At 48.4% G+C, this 19,627-nt stretch overlaps 1 protein-coding gene across 2 annotated transcripts in view; it reads left to right on the top strand.

Annotated features, from left to right (window-relative positions):
• Positions 1-19,627, top strand: part of LOC147888276 (uncharacterized) — a 59,627-nt gene that overhangs the window by 17,630 nt on the left and 22,370 nt on the right. The window contains exons 3-4 of one of the 2 annotated variants that reach the window (XM_087393733.1): positions 18,366-18,541; positions 18,639-18,806. In XM_087393733.1, the coding sequence (XP_087249859.1) occupies positions 18,366-18,541; positions 18,639-18,806 (344 nt within the window). Of the gene's footprint in view, positions 1-18,353; positions 18,542-18,638; positions 18,807-19,627 lie in introns of both variants that reach the window. The other variant, XM_087393732.1, reaches the window with a different exon arrangement.

The following is a 19,627-nucleotide window of genomic DNA, read 5'->3' as shown; positions in this document are numbered from 1 at the left end:
CTCAGCAGCTCTGTGGGAGGAAGGAGAAGCTCTGTGGGAAGCTTTGTGGATGACTTTACTTACATCCGAGTATGTAGAGACCTTGGAGGAACTTTTGGAAAAGTCACTTTGGTTTTGCGAAGTGGTTTTGAGAGTTTGTTAAGTGTTTTCAAAGAAAAAGTCGTTTTTTGAGCTTTTCTCTGTTCCGTTCGATGACAGAGACTCCGTATTGGCTTGTAGAGGCAACTATTGCTTGCTTTTGGTATCCACTTCACTTCAGGAGCTTGGACACACCTTGATTCTTGAATCTGGAATCATTTCATTGGATTTTTGACTCACTGTGTCAATTTTTGCGTTTTTCTGTCCGGGTGTTGGAACTCAAGTTTAGAGCAACCATTTGTAGATCTGTCAGTTCCGGTGGACTCAGGAGGTCCTAAAACTTCTATGTTGCTCATCATTCGCACTCCGGTGGAGTTTACAAACAGCTCTGTTTTCAAAAACGTTTTTCAGTCCGTGTGTTGGACCCAGTGATTGAGACCACGGTTTTCAAAACTGTCTGTCCCATTGCGTTCCGGACGTCCAAAAATTTCTATCTGTCAGTTCTTACGCGATTCGGTGGAGGATTTTCAGAGTGTTAGATCTCTGTGTATTCGATTTCGTCTGTTTGTTATGCATTTTTCATTCTAAGGTTTTGAAACCTTAGATTTATGCCATATGGTAGTGGATAAGTGTTGACTCTCATTTCTCACTCATCGGTTGGGATTTTGGAGTTCCGATAAAAGAGAGATATTTGTAAATTTTTTTGCTGAGTCCGATTATGCAATGGCGCCCATGTTTTGAGGCATCTCAGGTTCTATTTTCAGTAGCGGTCATTACCGTGGAACCATGATTTCTTGAGCATACCTGATGCAGATCACTCTGGTTGCAATTTGAGCCATGTGCACTCATTCGTGGTGTGCTTTGGGTTGCAGTGGATGATTTATAGGCCATTTGGATGCATTGCGATCCTTGTTGGATGCGCTGATAGGTCCAGATTATCTTGTGGGATGCTATTTTTATGAACGCTTGGCACATGGATGCTATTTTATGCTGAGGGACAGCTTTGACACATTGCAGGTGATGCAATGATAGTGCTATGCTCTCTTGGATGAGATATTATTAATGCATATGCTAGTGGATGGTGTTTATGCTTGAGTCATTTGGCACTTATTGGCATTTTGGATTGCCATTGCAGTTGGTATTTTCTTTTGGGCCAGATTTGCTCATATGGATGCATAGTATATACACATGAGTCAGATGCTTTGAGACATGAGTTTTGGTGATATTTCACTCTATCGTGGCATACACATTTGGGTGCACCTGGTATTTGGTGTGATTCTCTCTTGCCGGTACTAGCATTTGGGATTTTGTTTCATTTGCATCATGGCATCCTCTTCCATGTTTGAAAAGGAGTTTTTCAGCATTAAAAGTTTGATGGGACAAACTTTTCTTTGTGGAAAGAACAAATAAGGGATGTGCTTATTCAAAAGAAGCAAATTAAACCCTTGGCAGGGATTGAAGCTAAGCTTGCAAATATGTCTGAGGATGATTGGAATGAGTTGGATGCATTAGCAAAGTCTACTATCAGACTTCATCTTGCAGAGTCAGTTTATTTCACAGTAGTAAATGAGCAGACTACGGAAGATTTGTGGAAGAAACTGTGTGCCACTTATGAGAAGGAAACCGTCTCTAATAAAGTTTACCTCATGAAGAGATTGTTTGAGCTGCAGATGAAGGAAGGGGTCTCCATTGCTTCTCACTTGAATGAATTTAATATTATTTTCAGCCAGCTTCAAGCTCAGAAGATGAATTTTGATGTGGAGACTAAGGTAATATTTCTCTTATGTTTATTGCCATCCTCATGGGATACCTTTCGTAACTCTGCACTTAGTGGAGTACTGAAATTTGATGATGTGGGTAGCTTGTTGGCCGAAGAGATTAGACGGAAGTCTATGGATGGCAACAAGCAAGATGCAGCCTTAAATGTGCAAAGGGCAGATCAAAGTTTAGGGGGAAGTCCCAAGAAAGAGGGAAGTCTCGTAGCAAATCCAGGGCACGAAACATTGAGTGTTACCACTGTGGTAAGAAGGGCCATATGAAAATGGATTGCTACAAGCTGAAAAGAGAGCAAAAGGATAAGAAAAAGAATGCAAATCGGGGTGCAAATAAGAAGGAAGAGAGTCCAAGGGAGGACAAAGGAAAAGTGAAGATCGAGGAGATCAATGCAGTCACACATGATAGTGACAATGACGTTCTCTTCATGTCTACTTTATCTGCAGAGTTGCTTACCACTTCATATGATGCATATTCTTAGGATTGGAATTTGGATTCTAGTGCTTCATTCCATGTTACTCTCCATAGGGAATGGTTCTCCACTTATGACATTGGAAAGATAGGTTGTGTGCATCTTGAAAATGACTATGCATGTGACATAGTGAGAGTAGGTGACATAAAGTTTTCTTTTGCAAATGGGTCTGCATTTATTTTGAAACATGTGAGACATGTGCCTAAGTTGACCAAGAGTCTTAATTGAGTGGGTCAGCTAGATGATGCTGGTTTTCACACCACTTTTGGCTTTCAGAGTTGGAAAATTCAGAAGGGCTCTATGCTTTTGGCCAGGGGTGTCAAGTGTGGGACTTTATCCCTTACATGTATGAGGGGTATTTGATCATGTTGTTGCAATAACCGAGAAGCCAAGCACTTCTTTGTGGCATTGCAGGTTGGTGCACATGAGCCAAAATGGAATGAAACTCTTATCCCGTTTGGGTTATGTACCGCATTTGAGTTTCTCTGATTTTGAATTTTGTGAGCACTGTCTCTATGGGAAGCAGACTAAATCAGTCCATAAAAGAAGGAGAAAGAAAGAGTTTGAAAAGCTTGATTTGGTGCATTCAAACGTATGTGGTCTCATGCCTACACGGTCATTAGGCGGGACTGAATACTATGTGACATTCATTGATGATGCAACTAGGAAAGTGTGGGCTTATGCTATAGCTCGAAAGAGTGATGTGTTTGAGGTATTTGAGAAATGACTGGCCTTGGTTGAGAATCAGTCAGGCGGAATGCTTACATGCCTACGGACTGACAGTGGTGGAGAGTATCTCTCTCATGACTTTCAACATTTCTGTGATACACGTGGGATTAAGAGGGAGCTCACATCCCCTCGTACTCCAGAGCAAAATCCAGTTGCAAAAAAGATGAACGTACCATTCAAGAAAGGTTGCAATGCATGCTTTTCAATGCAAGTCTTTCTGGTGGTTTTTGGGCTGAGGCAATGAAGACTGCAGTGCTTGTGATCAATAGATCACCTAGTAAGAGTTTGGATGGTGGTATTCGTGAGGAGGCATGGAGTGGCAAGAAGCCCTCTTACTCTCATTTGCATATATTTAGGTGTGAGGCATATGCACATGTGCTAAAAGAGCTTCGAAAGAAGCTAGATCCTAGGTCTAGGAAATACATCTTTTTTTTTGCCGAAAAAACAGTGCTAATTATATTACTTCGAGAACAAGATACAAAAGGTCAGCTTGTAGCTGACGGGCTGCGTTCACAAATCGGACAGCCCTAAAAGGTAACAGAATAAATCATACTCTCACGGAGGGATAAGACGAGTGTGAATGAACAGCCATCGGGGTGGTGAGTAGTGCCACCGAAGGCCCTGCGAAGTCTGCTCAAAGAAGAGGCCCTGTGTGTCCCAAGCCCGGAAGAAGCGTCTCCGCTTCTCCTGACCGGCCCGGGAATCTCCCTGAATCTGGTCCCACTGGCCTCTGAGGGTATGAATAATCTCGCTCCAAATCTTCGTCATGATCTGGGCAGTCGATAAAGAGGTGCCACCGAGGATCTGCGCGCAGCGCGAGGTCCAGATGTGCCACCCTGCAATGTTGCTAATAATCTCCCAGACTGGCTGTCTCTCCCGAACTCCTGTATCAGCCTCTGCTAGGTGCTGAGGGATACCCTCGAGCGGCCCCCATATTCCCCTGTGTGATAAGGAAAGTGGGGTCCTGCTGGCATGCCTCGAATAAGTGATGAAGATCAGGTGCGGTGCTGCACCAACAGAACGCGCCCCAAGTGATCAATCCTAGCTCTGGTGCTGCGCGAGTAAGAATCCCGAAAGTCCACCTCCACACTTCCTGGGCGCGAGTGCAGCTCCACAGGCAGTGTTTTGGTGACTCCTCATCCTCATGGCAAATCTGGCAGCATCCGTCCTGGCCTATCTGCGGCAACCAGCTCCCCACTGGAAGACCTTTGTGGGCAAGAAGCCACAAAAAGTATGAGATCTTCCACGGCCGCCAGCTCTCCCATAAGGCCTTCCAGAATGCCTACAAAAAGAACCTGGAAATACCCTGTGCATACCAGCTGGGCCGCTGGGTGGGGGGGCGGCTCTGCATCCTCCCAAGAACTCGCCTGCCCAGAGTCGTGCTGTAGGCGAAGAAGGAAGTCGGCCCCTGTCCTGTCACAATCTCTGGCCACCACCACTCTCCTGGGTCCCAATCAAGCTCTGCCAAGGCTCGCCCCTCCTAGAGCCAGAGACGCCAAAGCTGCATCTGGTCCTGCTCGATGCTAGGATCGGTACGCCAGACCTTCCCCAAAAGGCCTACGACCCGAACCCTCTGCCGTGGGAGTAGGGGGTCGATGAGCGCATCCTCTCTCCTGAGTCGTCCATCCCCAACAACCGCGAGGAGATAGAGGAGTCATCCATACGTCCTGCGATCACCAGTGGGATGCCACGGGGGGTGAACTGTCCCAGCCAGCGGGCGTCACCAGGCATGAGGGCCTGAGGCTCAGGTGGAACCAACCAATCAGCTGGGATCGCGCCGTCGATCTCCGTGCGTCTCGCCTGGGCTCCACGTGTACCTCCAGCTGCGTCTGCAAGATCAGCGGTCTCCAGATGTCTGTACGTATCCCTCCAAACTCGAAGGGACCGGGCTGGCTCCCTCATCCAGCCATCCCACCTGATATGTGATCTCTCCCCCAACTGAAGGCCCTCGGCATCTCTGACCTGACCGTTCCAAATAAGCGGCTGGCGATCGATCTCCTCCTGATAGCTAGGAGGGGACTGAATGAGACTGAGGCGGAGCCGCCTCCAAACCATGAGGAGGCTACGAACGAGTGGGGAACGGGGCTGAGTGAGCGGGGCGGAAGTGAAGATCCACCTGAGGGACGGTAGCCACTCTCCACCTCGACGCGGGACACAAGAATCGGCTCCCTGCTGAAATAGCATCTTCCACGTCTGTCCCCCCGGGGTCAAACCGCGGATGACAAGCTTGCCTAACAAGGCCTGACTCTGAAGCTCTGGATCGATGACCCCCAGGCCATCCTCAGCCTGCGGAAGAATGACTGTCTGCCAAGCAACCCTGGCTCTGGTATCTCTGAGACCATCCTCTCCGGACCAAAGGAAGTTCCGAACCAGTCTCCGGAGCTGTGCCACGCTGGATCTCGAGAAACACCAGCAGGAAGCCACATACCAAGCCGTGGCTAGGAGGACCTGGTTAACTACCAGGGCACGACCTGCAAGGGAAAGCTTAGCAGTGCTCCAGAAAGCCAGCTTCCATCGGATGGAGTCTAGCACCGGGAGAAACTGCTGAGCTGGCGTGATGTCTAGGCCAACCTGAAAACCAAGGTATCTAGCGGTCTGTCCCCGTGGAATCCATCTGAAACCCAAAAACCTCCCCCATTGAGAACACGCCCCGGGGTCTGTGAGAAAACCAACCGATTTGTTCCAATTGATTTTCGCACCAGCGGCCGAGCAGAAGACCTCCAGGGCCATCCGCACCCTCTCTAGCATCCTCTCATCGTCCTGGACATACAGGGTTGTATCATCTGCGTACTCCGAGTCCAAAAGCTCCGTGTCCTCCCGGAGTGGAAGGCGAACACCCCTGATCCCTGTAGACCTCGCCCGAAGGTAGTAAGTCATAGCCTCGGCGAAGAAGAGAAACAGGTAAGGAGCAAGGGGGCAGCCCTGACGCACTGATCTCTCCAAGCTAAAGCGCTCACCCATCCTGCCTCCAATGATGACTCTGCTAGAAGCTGTACAAAGCTGAGATACCCTGAATCCAACCCGCTGGGAAACCTAGCCGCTCCAGAGTCCCCTCCAAAAAGGACCAGTCCACTCGATCGTAGGCCTTCTCAAAGTCGAGAAGTAGAATGGCAAGGTGTGATCCGCTGTGCTGAGCCCACTCCGCCGCCTCTGAGAAGGTGAAGACGTTATCCAGGATACTGCGATCCTGGACAAAGCCTGTCTGAGTGTCATGGATGAGGTCTGGGAGTAGAGGCCGAACTCTGGCGCTGATCATCTTGGCGAGGATTTTGGAGGCAGTGGTAAGGAGAGTGATCGGGCGCCACTGACGGATCTCCTGTCTATCTCCTCCCTTCGGGATGAGGCAAATCAGTCCCGAGGAAAGGCTCTCTTGCATCTGACCGTTGCTGAAAATCCTCTGCAGAGCTGCAAGGAGGGGCTGATGGATCTGGTCTCAAAAGGAGGTGAAGAATGCCCGGGATAGCCCATCCTCACCTGGGCATTTCTGTCCGTCGATGGCCATCAAGGCCTCCAACATCTCGTCCATGGTGAACGGTGCCAACAACGTCGCCTGCATGCTAGGCTGGACCAGGGATGGAATGTGCCTCCACACCTCCTCACGGTCACGTCGAGTACGAGGGGCAAGCAGCTCCTGCTGGAAGAGGGTAAGTCAGTGGCCAACCCCAAGACCTCCCCCGGATCCGTAACGATGTGACCATCCGCTGTCCTGAGACTCCGAAGCTGATCACCTGTAGCTCTCTGGCCATGCGTCCTGAAGAACTCCCTGCACATCCGGTCACCCTTCCGGGCCCAGAAGGAGAGAGAGGCGTGATAGGAAAACTCTGAGCGACGCTGGAGTGTCTCCTCCAGAAGGGCTCTGGCTCGAAGGGCCTGGATCCGAAGCTCCTCCGAGCCCGGGGAAGCCTGCTGGAGTCGCTGAATGGAGGCGAGGTCCCTCCGAAGAGCTCTCTCTGCGCCACCAATCCTATCGAACCTGTAGGGTTGCGAGCTGGCAGATCTGGCTGGACTCCTGCAAAGCCTGCGCCACCGAGCCAACCAGATCCACGCACTCGCCCCAGTCTCTGTCCCAAAGACTGCAAATACTGCTGCGCACATCCTCCCTCGAGAAAATGGAGTCAGGAATCCGGCATGAGCGGGGGGGAAGGGACTGAGCTGCCGAATCTAATGATAAGAACACAGGCACATGGTCGGACAGTGTCGTCCTTGGAACTATACCCGCCTGACCGCCTCTGCCGATGGCCTAATCACTAACATAAAATCTATCCAGCCTCTCCAGGAGTCTGGCACCTTCCCTGCGGAAGCCCCACGAAAAGTCCAAGCTTTCGTGCCAGCGTCGGAAGGACGGTCTCGCCAACTGTCCCTTCCTCCTGTCGCAAAGATAAAAGAGTCCCAAGCTGACTGCTCTGCCTGAGACATACCTGTAAACTCCGGTCCTCTGCCCTGCTGGTCCTCCAAGGTCTTCAGATTGTTGAAGTCACCTCCAACAATCTAGGAATCCATGTCTGGGAGAATCCCTGTAAGTGTCCTCCAGAAGGTGGCTCTACAACGGAGAACTGTGGGAGCATAAATGTTTAGGACTCCAACTCTGGATCCCTCCAGTTCCAGGCCTACCCAAAGGGCACGGCCTGGAATCAGCGTGCCATGACCGAAAACTCCCTGGGCTAGCTGCTCGCCCACGGAGGTACAAATACCACCACTCCTCCCCAGTGCGCCGATCGAGGGCTCCCAATAAGTGTGAGAACGTCCAGGGAGAATCTTCCCGCATCTGCGGGAGTGAGCCGCAGAAAGCTTGTGCTCCTGGAGCAGAAGTACATCCAAACGACCTATCACTGCTGGCTGAAGTTCCTGTCTCAAAATGAGCTTCCTAGGACCACGGGTTCCAGAAGAGTAAAACTCGTTCACATTCCAAGAAACGAGGTGTAGGCTCATGGTGAGGGCTGGGAGGCTGCGAACAGCTGTCTGCTCGCGGTCGAAGTCGAAGAAGAAGCTGACATCTCAGAGTGGAGACGCTGACACTTATGGGAAGGTTTGGAGGGGGAGGCGGGGTCATCCTGCCCGTCCTTCAACACCTTCAGCAAAGGCGAGAGGCCTTTGGTACCATGAACGAAAGCTTTCTCGAGCCAGCTCGAGATCTCTGAGGTGGTCATACCGTAGAAAGCGCGGAGTTTCTGAGGGGTCCAGGCTCTGACATCTTGGGGGAGGGGCCAAGACAGGGGGGCTTGAGGATCACAATCAGTCTGAAGCGTTCGGCGGCGCAACGCCACCGCAGGCGCACGTCACCCTCGGACCACTGAGTCTCGAGAAGCTGCCCACCGGACGGGCCTATCCAGGAGCAAACCTGAGCATGTGTCTGCTCCCTGAGAGCCTCCCATACCGAGTCGTCTGTCCAGGTCTCGGTGCCGTCGCTAAGGAACGTGAAAGCAAAGCTAGGGCTATCCGTGGGGGCCAAGGCGGCTATCTTCCCATCCGCCCCTTTGCGGAGCAGGAAGATACTGATGTCGAGGCAAGCAGGGAAAGTCCCGAGGTTGGCCACATCCAAGTAGTCCCAGGGGCCAGATCTGTAAAAGTCGCGGGGGAGCTCTCTCTCCTGAAGCTGAGGCCCGTCGGAGTCTGCTACTGAGGGGCTAGCGGACAGAGAAGCCTGCTCCGGTGAAGGTGTAGACTCAGGGTGTCCTGCCAGTGGAGGGGGAGGGGGAGGAGGCTGGGGAATAGGCAACACAGACTCCTCAGGGGCGACTAGTGGAGGAGGAGGAGGAAGGGGATCGGGGGCTGCCCTCGGCTGAGGAATCGTCGGTGCAACTAGATCTGCGGGAGAGCTGAAAGAGGCGGGGGGGGAGGGATGGGGATGCATCTGGAACTGGGGCTGAGAAGGAGGGGGAGAAGACTGAGGAGGACGAGGGGGGGGCTGAAGCTGCGGGTCGGGAGAAGTAGGGTGCAGATGGGGGATGGCCTGGGGCTGAATGGGAAGAGGCTGGGGAGAGGAGGAGAGGGGGACCTGAGTCTGTGGAGGGCGGGCTACCGTCGAAGAAGATGCTCTCCCAGGTCCCTGGGGCGGCTGCCTGTCAGGTCTCTGAGGTGCAACTACAGGTTGGGTAACCTCAGCCTCTTTGCCTTTATCAGAAATCTTCTTGTTCTTTCCCCTTTTCCTTCTAACCTCAGTCCAGCCGCCAGCTAACTCTGGTCCGGACTCCGGCTGCCTCTGCTCCTCCTGGCGTGGCTGCCCGGAGGGGGGGGGAGGGGGCGGAGAGGGGGGGGCGGGGGGGTCGAGAAGAGCTGGCGAAGCGTGGACAAACAGCCGCCAGGTGCCCGAAGCCGTGACACCTCAAACACTACCTTGGCTGTCCGGTGACTACCATGCTCTGGGTGATGCTGCCGGCATCTGTCACGATCTCGATCACTGTCGGGAGAGTCGCAGGATCCGCCACAGCCACACGGACTCGGGGGCTCTTGCCGTAGTCACCGCATCGGCGAAAGTATCGTGCATAACCCAGCCAAAGTGGGAGCCTAGGTCCCTGACAATCGGCCGTAGCTCAGCAGCAAGACCTGGAAAAACTAGCGTCACTGGATGACGAGGTATACGGAACCGAGCATCAAAATCCGCCACGCTAAATCCACGGTACCACGTGACTATCATGACAATCTTTCCATCCACAGTCGTAGGGGAGCCAGCAATCAGGTTGCTCGCCGCTTTCGCATTGGAGAGTTTGAGCCAGAAGATGCCCCTTCCCATAAGGGCCACCTCCTCAATATGGCCGTCCTCTAGCATGAGAGTGGACTGGAGCCAGTCCCTGATGGCTGTGATCTGGAGGGGGAATGTCCAATGACTCTGCCATAAACAGAGGTAAGGGCAAAGTCATTGGCAACCTCCTGAACCCGAGATGATTGTTGCTCTGTCAGGATGACGCGGTAGGCATCTGGAGAGGGAGGGTCCGTCTGGGCCTCCGGTTCCGGGCAAGGGGCCGCCATACCGCCAAGACAAACTGCGAGGCTTCCGATGAGGAAAAGGTTGCCACCCAAAAAGGGAGGGGGGTAGATGCGGGAGGGTGGAGCCTGGGTGTGGCGGGAAGGATGGAGGGCGGGGGGCGGAGGAAGCGGGATGGGGGGGCAGGAAGCGGAGATGGCGCGGGGCGGAGGAGTGGGGGCGGGGATCGGGGGCGGTGGATCGGGGGCGGTGGAGAAGAGGCGGGGACGGAAGGGGGGGCGGGGGAGAGGCGGAGTGGGGCGAGAGGCGGACGGGGGGCGGGGGGAAGGGTGAAAAAAAAGAAAGGAGCGAAGGGACGGGGGAGGCAAAAAAAAAAAAGCAACGACGGGCGGACAGCGGAGGGGGGGCGGTGAGGCGAAAGGGGGCGAGGGCGGGGGGCGAGGGGTGGGTGGGCGGAGCGGGAGGCGAGAGGGTGTGAGTGGAGCGGAAGCGGGGAGGGATGGAGCGGAGGGGCAAGGGGAGAGACGAAGCGGGGGGGGTGTGCGTGGCGAGGGGGGGCGGAGCGAGGCGGGGAGGGTGAGGCGGGGTGAGCGTGGAGGGGGGTGAGCGTGGAGGGGGTGAGCGTGGACGGAGCGGGGAGGGGGGGGTGAGCGTGGAGGGGGGGTGAGCGTGGACGGAGCGGGGAGGGGGGGTGAGCGTGGCGAGGGTGAGCGGAGGAGCGAGGGGGGTGAGACGGAGGTGAGCGGGGATGGCGAGGGAGGGGGAGGTAGAGGTACGGAGGGGGAGGGGGAAGCTCGCAGGAGCTTACAGATGCAGTTCTTGCTTTCTATTGATTCTAGGAAATACATCTTTCTAGGTTATGGTGAAAGTGGAGAGATGGGCTATCGTCTGTGGGATCCAGAAGCAAAGAAGATCATACACAGCCATGATGTAGTCTTCAATGAGAAGAAGATGCATAAGTTACCCATAGGGATGTTGAAATGAGGAGAATCACTTTCGAGGATGTGAATCCACTTGCATATGTTGATAGAAAGCAAGCTGTCCATGCACCAAATGTGCAAGAAATGGTACCACCAAGTACTCCCACAGGTATACAGTCAAGGGTAGATGATGGATCATCTATTGGTGGAAATGATGAGCCAAATGTGGCTGATATGCAGGTGGGACAGCAAGCTGAAATGCCCTTGAGAAGATCATCTAGAGTGTCTAGACCGTCTAATAGGTTTGTTCCAAGGGTAGACTATGTGATGCTTACTGATTGCGGGGAGCCTTCTTGCTACAGAGAGGCTATGATGCGTGAGGATCAATGCAAGTGGGAGTATGCTATGCAATCAGAGATGAGTTCACTTATGAAAAATAAGACTTGGGACTTGGTTTCTTTGCCACATGGAAAGAAAGCATTGCCATGTAAATGGGTCTACAAGATGGTCACATGTGATGATGTGCCTAGGTATAAGGCCCGTTTGGTCGCTAAAGGGTTCAAGCAAGAGAAGGGTGTGGACTTTGATGAGATATTCTCTTCGGTTGTGAAGATGACCACACTTAGATGCATGCTTGGACTAGTGGCAGCAGAGGATATGGAGCTTATGTAGATGGATGTCAAGACAACTTTCTTGCATGGAGATTTGCATGAGGAAATTTAGACGGTGCAGCTAGAAGGCTTTGAAAAAAAGGGCAAAGAACATTTAGTTTGCAAGCTAAAGAAGAGTCTCTATGGTCTTAAGCAAGCGCCTAGAGAATGCTATCAGAAGTTTGATGCTTTTATTCGGTCCCAGGGTTTTAGAAGGAGTGAAATCGATCACTGCCTCTACACTAAAAGGGCTAAGGATAATAGCATGATAATCTTGGCACTATATGTGGATGATATGCTATTGGCTAGCAAGAATACTTATGAGCTAGATGCATTAAAGGCCAAGTTGCATGAGGCCTTTGATATGATGGATTTGGGTCTTGCGCAGGTCATATTCTTGGTATGCGCATCACGCGTGATCGGAGTAGGAAACTCCTTTGGCTTTCACAAAAAGAGTATGTTACAAAAGTATTGCATTATTTCAATATGGAGGGGGGGAAGGCAGTGAGTACTCCATTGCCTTCATATGTGAAACTTAGTCATACATATAGTCCCAAATCAGATGAGGAAAGGGCCATGATGGCCAAGGTTCCTTATGCATCAGCGGTTGGGAGTCTTATGTATGCTATGATAGCTACTAGACCAGACATTGCATTTGCAGTGGGAGTTGTTAGCCGGTATATGGCTAATCTAAGAAAGAGGCATTGGGAGGCAGTTAAGTGCATCATGAGGTACATGAAGGGTACCAAGGAGATGTGCATCTGCTTTGGTAGAGGAGATAGTGGGAGTTGTTAGCCGGTATATGGCTAATCTAAGAAAGAGGCATTGGGAGGCAGTTAAGTGCATCATGAGGTACATGAAGGGTACCAAGGAGATGTGCATTTGCTTTGGTAGAGGAGATATGCGTGTACTTGGGTACACAGATTCAGACTATGCAGGGCATGTGGATAGTAGGAGATCCACTTCTGGTTATGTGTTCACCTTTGCAGGTGGTGCAGTGTCGTGGATGTCTCGCGCACAGAAGTGCGTTGCTTTGTCTACCACATAGGCTGAGTATGTTGCAGCCACAGAGGGTTGCAAGGAGGCTATATGGCTTGATCGGCTAGTGGGAGATTTGGGGATTCATACAGGTGTACCGACATTGCATAGTGATTCCATGAGTGCTATTTAGCTAGCACGGAATCCGGTCTTTTATGCAAAGACCAAACACATTGAGGTCAGGTACCATTTCATCAGGGAGGTACTTAAGGAGAAGCGCATAGAGCTTGTCAAGGTTCATACAGATGATAACCCTGCAGATATGCTGACGAAGAGTCTACCTAGTCAGTGGTTTGAGTATTGTTGTGTATTGATGGGCATTGGATAGTATGCTCACTGGTTGTTCTCCCTTAAAGGCACATTGTCCTTTAAGTGGGAGGTTGTGGGGGTTAAAGGTCACTGCGCCTTTACCCCGGTTATGTACAATACTTAAACACATATATAAATGAATGAAAAAGAAGATTAGGGGATTGTGCACCCACCAAAACTTGTGTGGCTCTCAGTTTCTCTCTCTCCCTCTTCCGTTCTTGCTTCCGTTGAGAGCACTCTCAACTTTGGCTTAGGGGGCTAGCCCAAGGGAAGTGACACTTCCCAGAAGTCCCTAGGTGCACACACTAGATCTACTTGCTAGGGGCAAGGCAAGGTTTAGAGGGGTCTTAAAGTTAGGCCCAAGGAAACCAATGTTTCATTGGTTAGAAGGGGTTAGGATTTTAAGTGAGAGGAAAATCAATTTTCCATTGGTTTGCAAGGGTTAGAGCTTTAATGAGGGGGCCACGTGGCATTCCCTCATGCACTACCTACCCCTTCACATCCAGAGTGCCAACAGAAACTCAGTATGAAGACTTTGTATAAATGGATGCTCAAGTATGTGTGGGGGTGTGGATTTGTATGTGTGAGAGCATATGTCTATACTATGGTCCACACCCACTGTTGGGCGCTGATGACGTCAGTAGATGTCATTGTAGCTAGTCCCTGCGTGATGGAGTTTATGGTTTTCAGCCTTATGAGTGACTATCATGAGATTGAAATTGCACTATGTTGTGTTTTTAGAGAATGATTAGAGAATGAGCTTGGGCACGTTCTTGGACTCATATAGATGTATGCCCTAGGGAGATGGCGGAGCCAAGGATCAGAGCGAGATATGACAATCTTACTAGTGGGTTGATGCACAAATTAGGCTTGGGGACCTTTCCTCCATGCTCACCAAACCAGAGGCACGGCTGGCGGGGGTGACAATGCAATAGTTGGACACAAGGCCACAGCTAGGAGACCACAACGGACCACACATGCCGATTCTTACTAGCTCTACCACAAGTTTTATGCGACCGCATCCCTCTGCCAACCTCTAGAGGATCATCACAATGATGCCACACCACAATATTCCATTATCAGACATTTTATGTACTCGTGTTTTTATGATTAAGCTATATTTGTCTTGGGTGTGACTCTTGCTTAGAGGCTCCATCATTGTATGAGGTTCTTTTAGTCTTGATGCCTTACCTCATATAGAGGTGCCTCATAAGCCTCTATGTGAAGGCTGTTATTTTGAAAAAATGCATAAATTTTATTTTCCCAAGGATGCTGCAGTCCGGACTCCAAGAAAATTGCAGCTAGTACATAGTGATGTTTGTGGTCCAATGCGGACACCATCTCTTGGGGGTCATATGTATCTTGTCACCTTTATAGATGACTTCGCAAGATTTACCTGGGTGTTTGCTTAAAGCAGAAATATGAAGTATCCACTGTGTTCAAGCACTTTGTTGCCTTAGTAGAAAATCAATTTGGCTGCAGGTTACAAACTCTCCTTTCACAATGAGGGTGGGAGTATATATTCAAGGCATTGACAAATTTTTTGGCTGAAAAAGGCATTAGACATCAGTGCATGGTATGATACGCTCTTGAGCATAATGCATTAGAATGGCTGAAAGAAAAAACAGATCACTGATGGAGATGGAGAGATGCATGCTCAAGGCAAAAGGGCTGCCACATAAGTTTTGGATGGAAGCAATCATGTGCTCCTATCATATTTGAACAGGTGTTCCACAAAGGCACTTAAGGTTATGACACTTCATCAAGCTTGGTATTACCATAATCCTGAAGTGGGTTACATTCGGTTGTTAGCATATGCACATGTGCCTTAAGAATTGCGAGGCAAGTTTCATGATGAGGCAGAAAAGTGCATTTTTATTTGCTATAGTGGTAAAAGCAAGGGTTACAGGCTTTATAATCTGATGACCAGGAAGGTCTTTACTAGTTGGGATGTTATTTTGGCAGAAGATGCACATCTGCCCCTTGCTGTTTTGAACAGAAATCAGGGTTCATTTTATGCCTTTGATGGGCTGCTGCCCATTTCTTTTGATGCTGCAGTAGATATCCTTTGGAAAATTAGAATTTGGAGCAGGATTCTAAAGTGGTTAATGCCTCAATGCAGCCTATGACTGATCCGATCACTCAGCAATATATTGAGCAAGGAGTGGCTCAAGAAGGTATAGCTGTGCAGGAAGCCAGGGCAATTCCACGTTGGCTGCTTGGCACTCTTGAGAACAAAAAACTTTCTGGACATCTTCCAAGCACTGTTGTGAATCTGCTTGGGTCAGCAAGATACTTGAGGCGGATGAGTCTGATTGTTTTGAGAATGCACGTGACAATGTGCATTGGATCAGGCCATGCAAGCGGAGTAGGTGTCTATTCAGAAAAACCACTTTTGGGAGCTAGTGTATTTGCCTATCGGCAAGAAAGCTAAATGGATATACAAGCTGAAATGTAAGTCCGATGGTTCCATAGACAGGTTTGCCTCTACATCTCGCTTGACCACTATCAGGTGTGTGGTTGCATTGGCTGCATTTCATGGACGCCATATCCATCAGCTGGAGATAAAAACTGCATTCTTAAATGGGGATCTTTAGGAGGAAGTCTATGTTACTCAGCCCATTGGTTTTGTAGTGGTTGGCATGGAGGACAAGGTATGCAAATTGAAGAAAGCCTTGTATTGCCTACAACAGGCTCCTAGAGCTTGGTATGCCAAGATTGATACCTTTTTAACCAGCCAACAAATGCAGAATAGTCCACATGAGAGCACCCTCTACGTCAAGAAAGAAGTTTGCTCGTTATTGTTCTTTATGTCGATGACGTGCTGCTCACTGGTACAAATCTTGAAAAAATTGCAAATTTCAAGGTTGAACTACAATGGACTTTTGACAGCTTCATTATTATTTGGGCATCCAAATTGTGTTGGATGACAGAGGTTTTGGGTTATTGCAGTCCAAATAGATTGGAAAACTCTTGGAATGGCTCAAATTTCAGAATTGCAAACCCATTTCCGCTCCTATGGAGCTAGGGATTAAGCTGTCCGTTCATGATGCTATTGTTTACAGCCAAGCTGTAGGATGGCTCATTTACCTATGTAATGCGCGGCCAGATATCAAGTAGTAGTGTCCCCATAAGCAGGTTTATGCACAACTCTAAGACTTCTCGTTTGCAGGATGTGAATTGTGTGTTTAGATATTTGCAGGGCACCGGGTCTCTTGGTTTGCTGACTTCCATTTACATGCGTACGTTGATTCGAATAGGATTGGTGACTTTGATACTCGGTAGTCAACCAGTGGTAACTGTTTTTTTCTTGGATACTCATGCATTTCTTGGTTAAGCAAGAAACAATCTATAGTTGCTAGCTCATCCTGTGAGGTTGAGTATAGGACAACCTTCACACCCACAGCCGAGTGTATTGGGATGAGGCGTTTGTTAGCTGATCTTTATGCATCGTTGGAGGAGCCTACAATCCTCATTGGCAGTCAGAGTGCCATGGCTGTTGCACTCAAGCATATGTTTTATGCTTATATGAAACACATTGAAATTCATTATTACTATGTAAGGGAGTGGCTACATGCATGGTATATCAGCTTATTCTTTTGTCTTAACAACAAAATGTGGTGGATCTATTTACTAGAGTCTTTCGTAAAGCTTTGAATCTGTTTGGTGATTGATGTTTACCTTGTACAATGTGACATTGTCATTGCAGGGGTGCGTTAGAAATATTCATATTTCCTAAGGAAACGACCAACCTTATGTAATAAGGAGCTAGGGGCACATTTTTCCTTTATTAAGGTTGCCCCCTAACCTCAGCTAGAGGTTGAGTTTGTGGGTAAGTTAGTCACTACACATATTTTGACGCTAGGGTTTTATCTCTATGACTACCCTAGCTTTGTACTTCACTCTTGTTCCTGCAATTTCATTCCTGCTTCATTCTCTTGCATTCTCTCGCTTCTGTTTCCAACATGCTAGGATGAATTTGTCAGCTATTTTGTAATAGTCTCATTGCCTTGGCATTCAAGATGATGATTATTTCAAGTCTCACTTTAATTCGAGTGGGATTCAATTTGGTATTCCTATAAAACCTTGTTCCAAACAAAAATTAGATGTGACAAATTGTTGTAATATAATGTGTCTTGGTTCCATGTTTTATTTTTTATTTAACTTTTGAAGAGGTCTCTTATATGCAAGTGTAACACTTTTGCATTTTTGTTCTTAATAGCTAGTAGGATTTATTGTGCATTGGAAATAGAAGTGATTCTGTGTGTCATAAACACACAACTCTCTCTCTCTCTCTCTCTCACTCCCCCCCCCCAAAAAAAAATAAAAATAAAAACAAAAACAAATTTTCTCTCTCTATTTTTTAAATCTATCCATTGCCTCATCTCCAAATTTGTCTTTGTATTCTTTTAAATTGGCTCAGTTGACTTGCTTTGCAATTTCTATCACAAGTGGATAGCTGTGTAAGTACTCTAACATGGGAGTGAGCTCCCTTTTTTATAGGGTTTTGGGATGGCAAGAAAATGGGCCAATCCATGGAGCTGGGTCTCCGCGTAGTGATCGAGATGAAGCCTTTCTAGGCCCAATAATATGAGTCAATTGTATTGTGTGAATCCATTGCCATGTTTGCCTCTTGGCAAAAAGTCATGCCTCTTTCTAAGTTTAGTAGTGTACTAGGACTCTATCTAGCATTGAGGTTGTATGTTAGGGATCATCAACATAGTGTTATTGCCTTAGAGGTACTAAGTCTCTCAAGATGTCGTTTCTTCAAAACAAATAAGAGGGCCATAAGTCTCCCAAAGTCACTATTGAACAAATACGATTATTTCAGTGTGTCTTGATGGATGAGTGGTGTATGTGGCAGGAAGTCATGCATATTGTTTCACTGAATAAAAAGAGTTGTGTTCATCGTTGCTTATAGTGCCTCTACCTTCTTATGTCTATCTCAGGGATATTTTGTGTCAATCTATGCATGTGTGTGTAGGTGGTGGGTATGGACTTGTGGTGTGTGTGCACCTTTTATATTGAATGGAAGTACGGGAAGTCTTATTGCTTCCAAGAGCTTTAAGCCATGGCAAGAGTTTTGTCTATCTTGTCAAGAACAGTCTGCATGTTGTGGACGTTGTGAAGATTTATTGTGTGGTGACGAACTGTTTGAGAAAGAGTAACATTTCTTTTCAAGTTGTTATGTAATTCAAACTTTTCAAGAGGACTGCAAAAACAATGATTATACCACTCAATAATTCCATCAATGCTTCCAATGTCTTGTTCTAGTTGTTGCTCCTTGAAATAATTAGCTCTCAAGATCCTCTCTGATGGGTGGGGTTGTTTATCGAGATTTGAAGCCTGGTTCTATATGTGCACAGTGCTGTGTCTCTTTCAGAGTTGGCTATGCTGTCACAAGAGTGTGGGCTGGTTAAGAATCATATGTATGCATTGTCTTATTGACTTAACTGTTGTAGGATTCCTCACAGAACAGACGAGGACCACCAGATAATGAGGATGTGGCTAAACTGAGGGCAGTACAGAAGAAGTTTTATGTCACTTTTGAACCAAGAAAATGGTCAAAAGAAGAAAGAAGGGAACTCGTGAAGGGTGTTAGGCAACAGATTCAAGAAAGTCGGATTCGATCTGCTCTGGAAGCTTGCAGGTAAGCTGCTGTCTTTTTTTCAAGACATGTAGTTGCTATTTGTGATGTAGATGACAAAAAATGGACCATCTTGAAGCTCCTTTGTTTGATTATGCAGTGATTGCACCAATATGGATGAATTGACATGTTTAGATGAACAAATAAGAGCTGTTGCCAAAAAATCACTCACACCAGCAGATATACAAGCTGCGTTACCCAAAATCAATTGGAAGGAAGTGGCTCGCATGTACGTTGTTGGCCGCTCTCCAGAGGAGTGCAAGATACGGTATGCCTGTCTTATCCTTTTATCTTTAAGTACTCATTGCAAAATATGATATTGATTTGAAGAGGAAAATCATCTCGTCTGTTTGACTATAGTCTTTTTCCCTAGTTTACATGACATGGCATAAGGTACATCCCCTCTACAAAAAGGTTTTGAAAGCTCCTTGATTTAGTATTAGGTTCTCATCACAGTTAGTACATAAGCACAATATGCCAAATTTGTGACCTTGTTTTTGTGGACACTTAGCCTTGGTATGGCCTTCTAGGCTAGTTAGGACATTTGGTCCTAGTCCTAGTCAACCAGTTGACTTTGGTCAACCATTTGACTTTGGGGCCATATAGTGGCCACACTTGTCCTTTCTTAATTATCCATTTGCAAGTACTTCGATGAAACCTTTATCCCCACTTCTCGTATGACCACCGTTAGGTGTGGTTGCATTGGTCGTATTTCATGGATGCTCTTGCATTCCCATTGCTCTCTGCACCCAATAGTGGTATCAGAGCAAGTTCTCTTGCTGCTTCTTGTTTTCCCTTGTGCTCACCTTCAGCTCAGCTCAGCTCCCAGTTATGCAGCTCGGTTTTTCTTATTATAGCTTGTTTTTGAGCTCGACCTTTGTCCAGCCTCGGCTCCGAACCTTCAGCTGTCAAACAGAGCCACGATAGATCTGCGCCTGTTTTTGGAGCTCAAAACAGTCCTGTCACTGTTTTTGAGGGGTTGTCACTAGAAATTACTGAGAATTTGTCAGGAGAGTCACCAACACCTGCTGCATAATCGCAACCTAATTTTGCCTCCAAACGACCTGTCCGTACAGCCATATGGATGTC

This window comes from Dipteris shenzhenensis, chromosome 22, assembly GCF_047967505.1.
Source record: "Dipteris shenzhenensis isolate YYH24624 ecotype China chromosome 22, Dip_SZ_1.0, whole genome shotgun sequence".
NCBI lineage: Eukaryota > Viridiplantae > Streptophyta > Polypodiopsida > Gleicheniales > Dipteridaceae > Dipteris > Dipteris shenzhenensis.
Note: the sequence above shows the minus strand (reverse complement) of the source record. Positions and strands in the feature narration are given on the sequence as shown.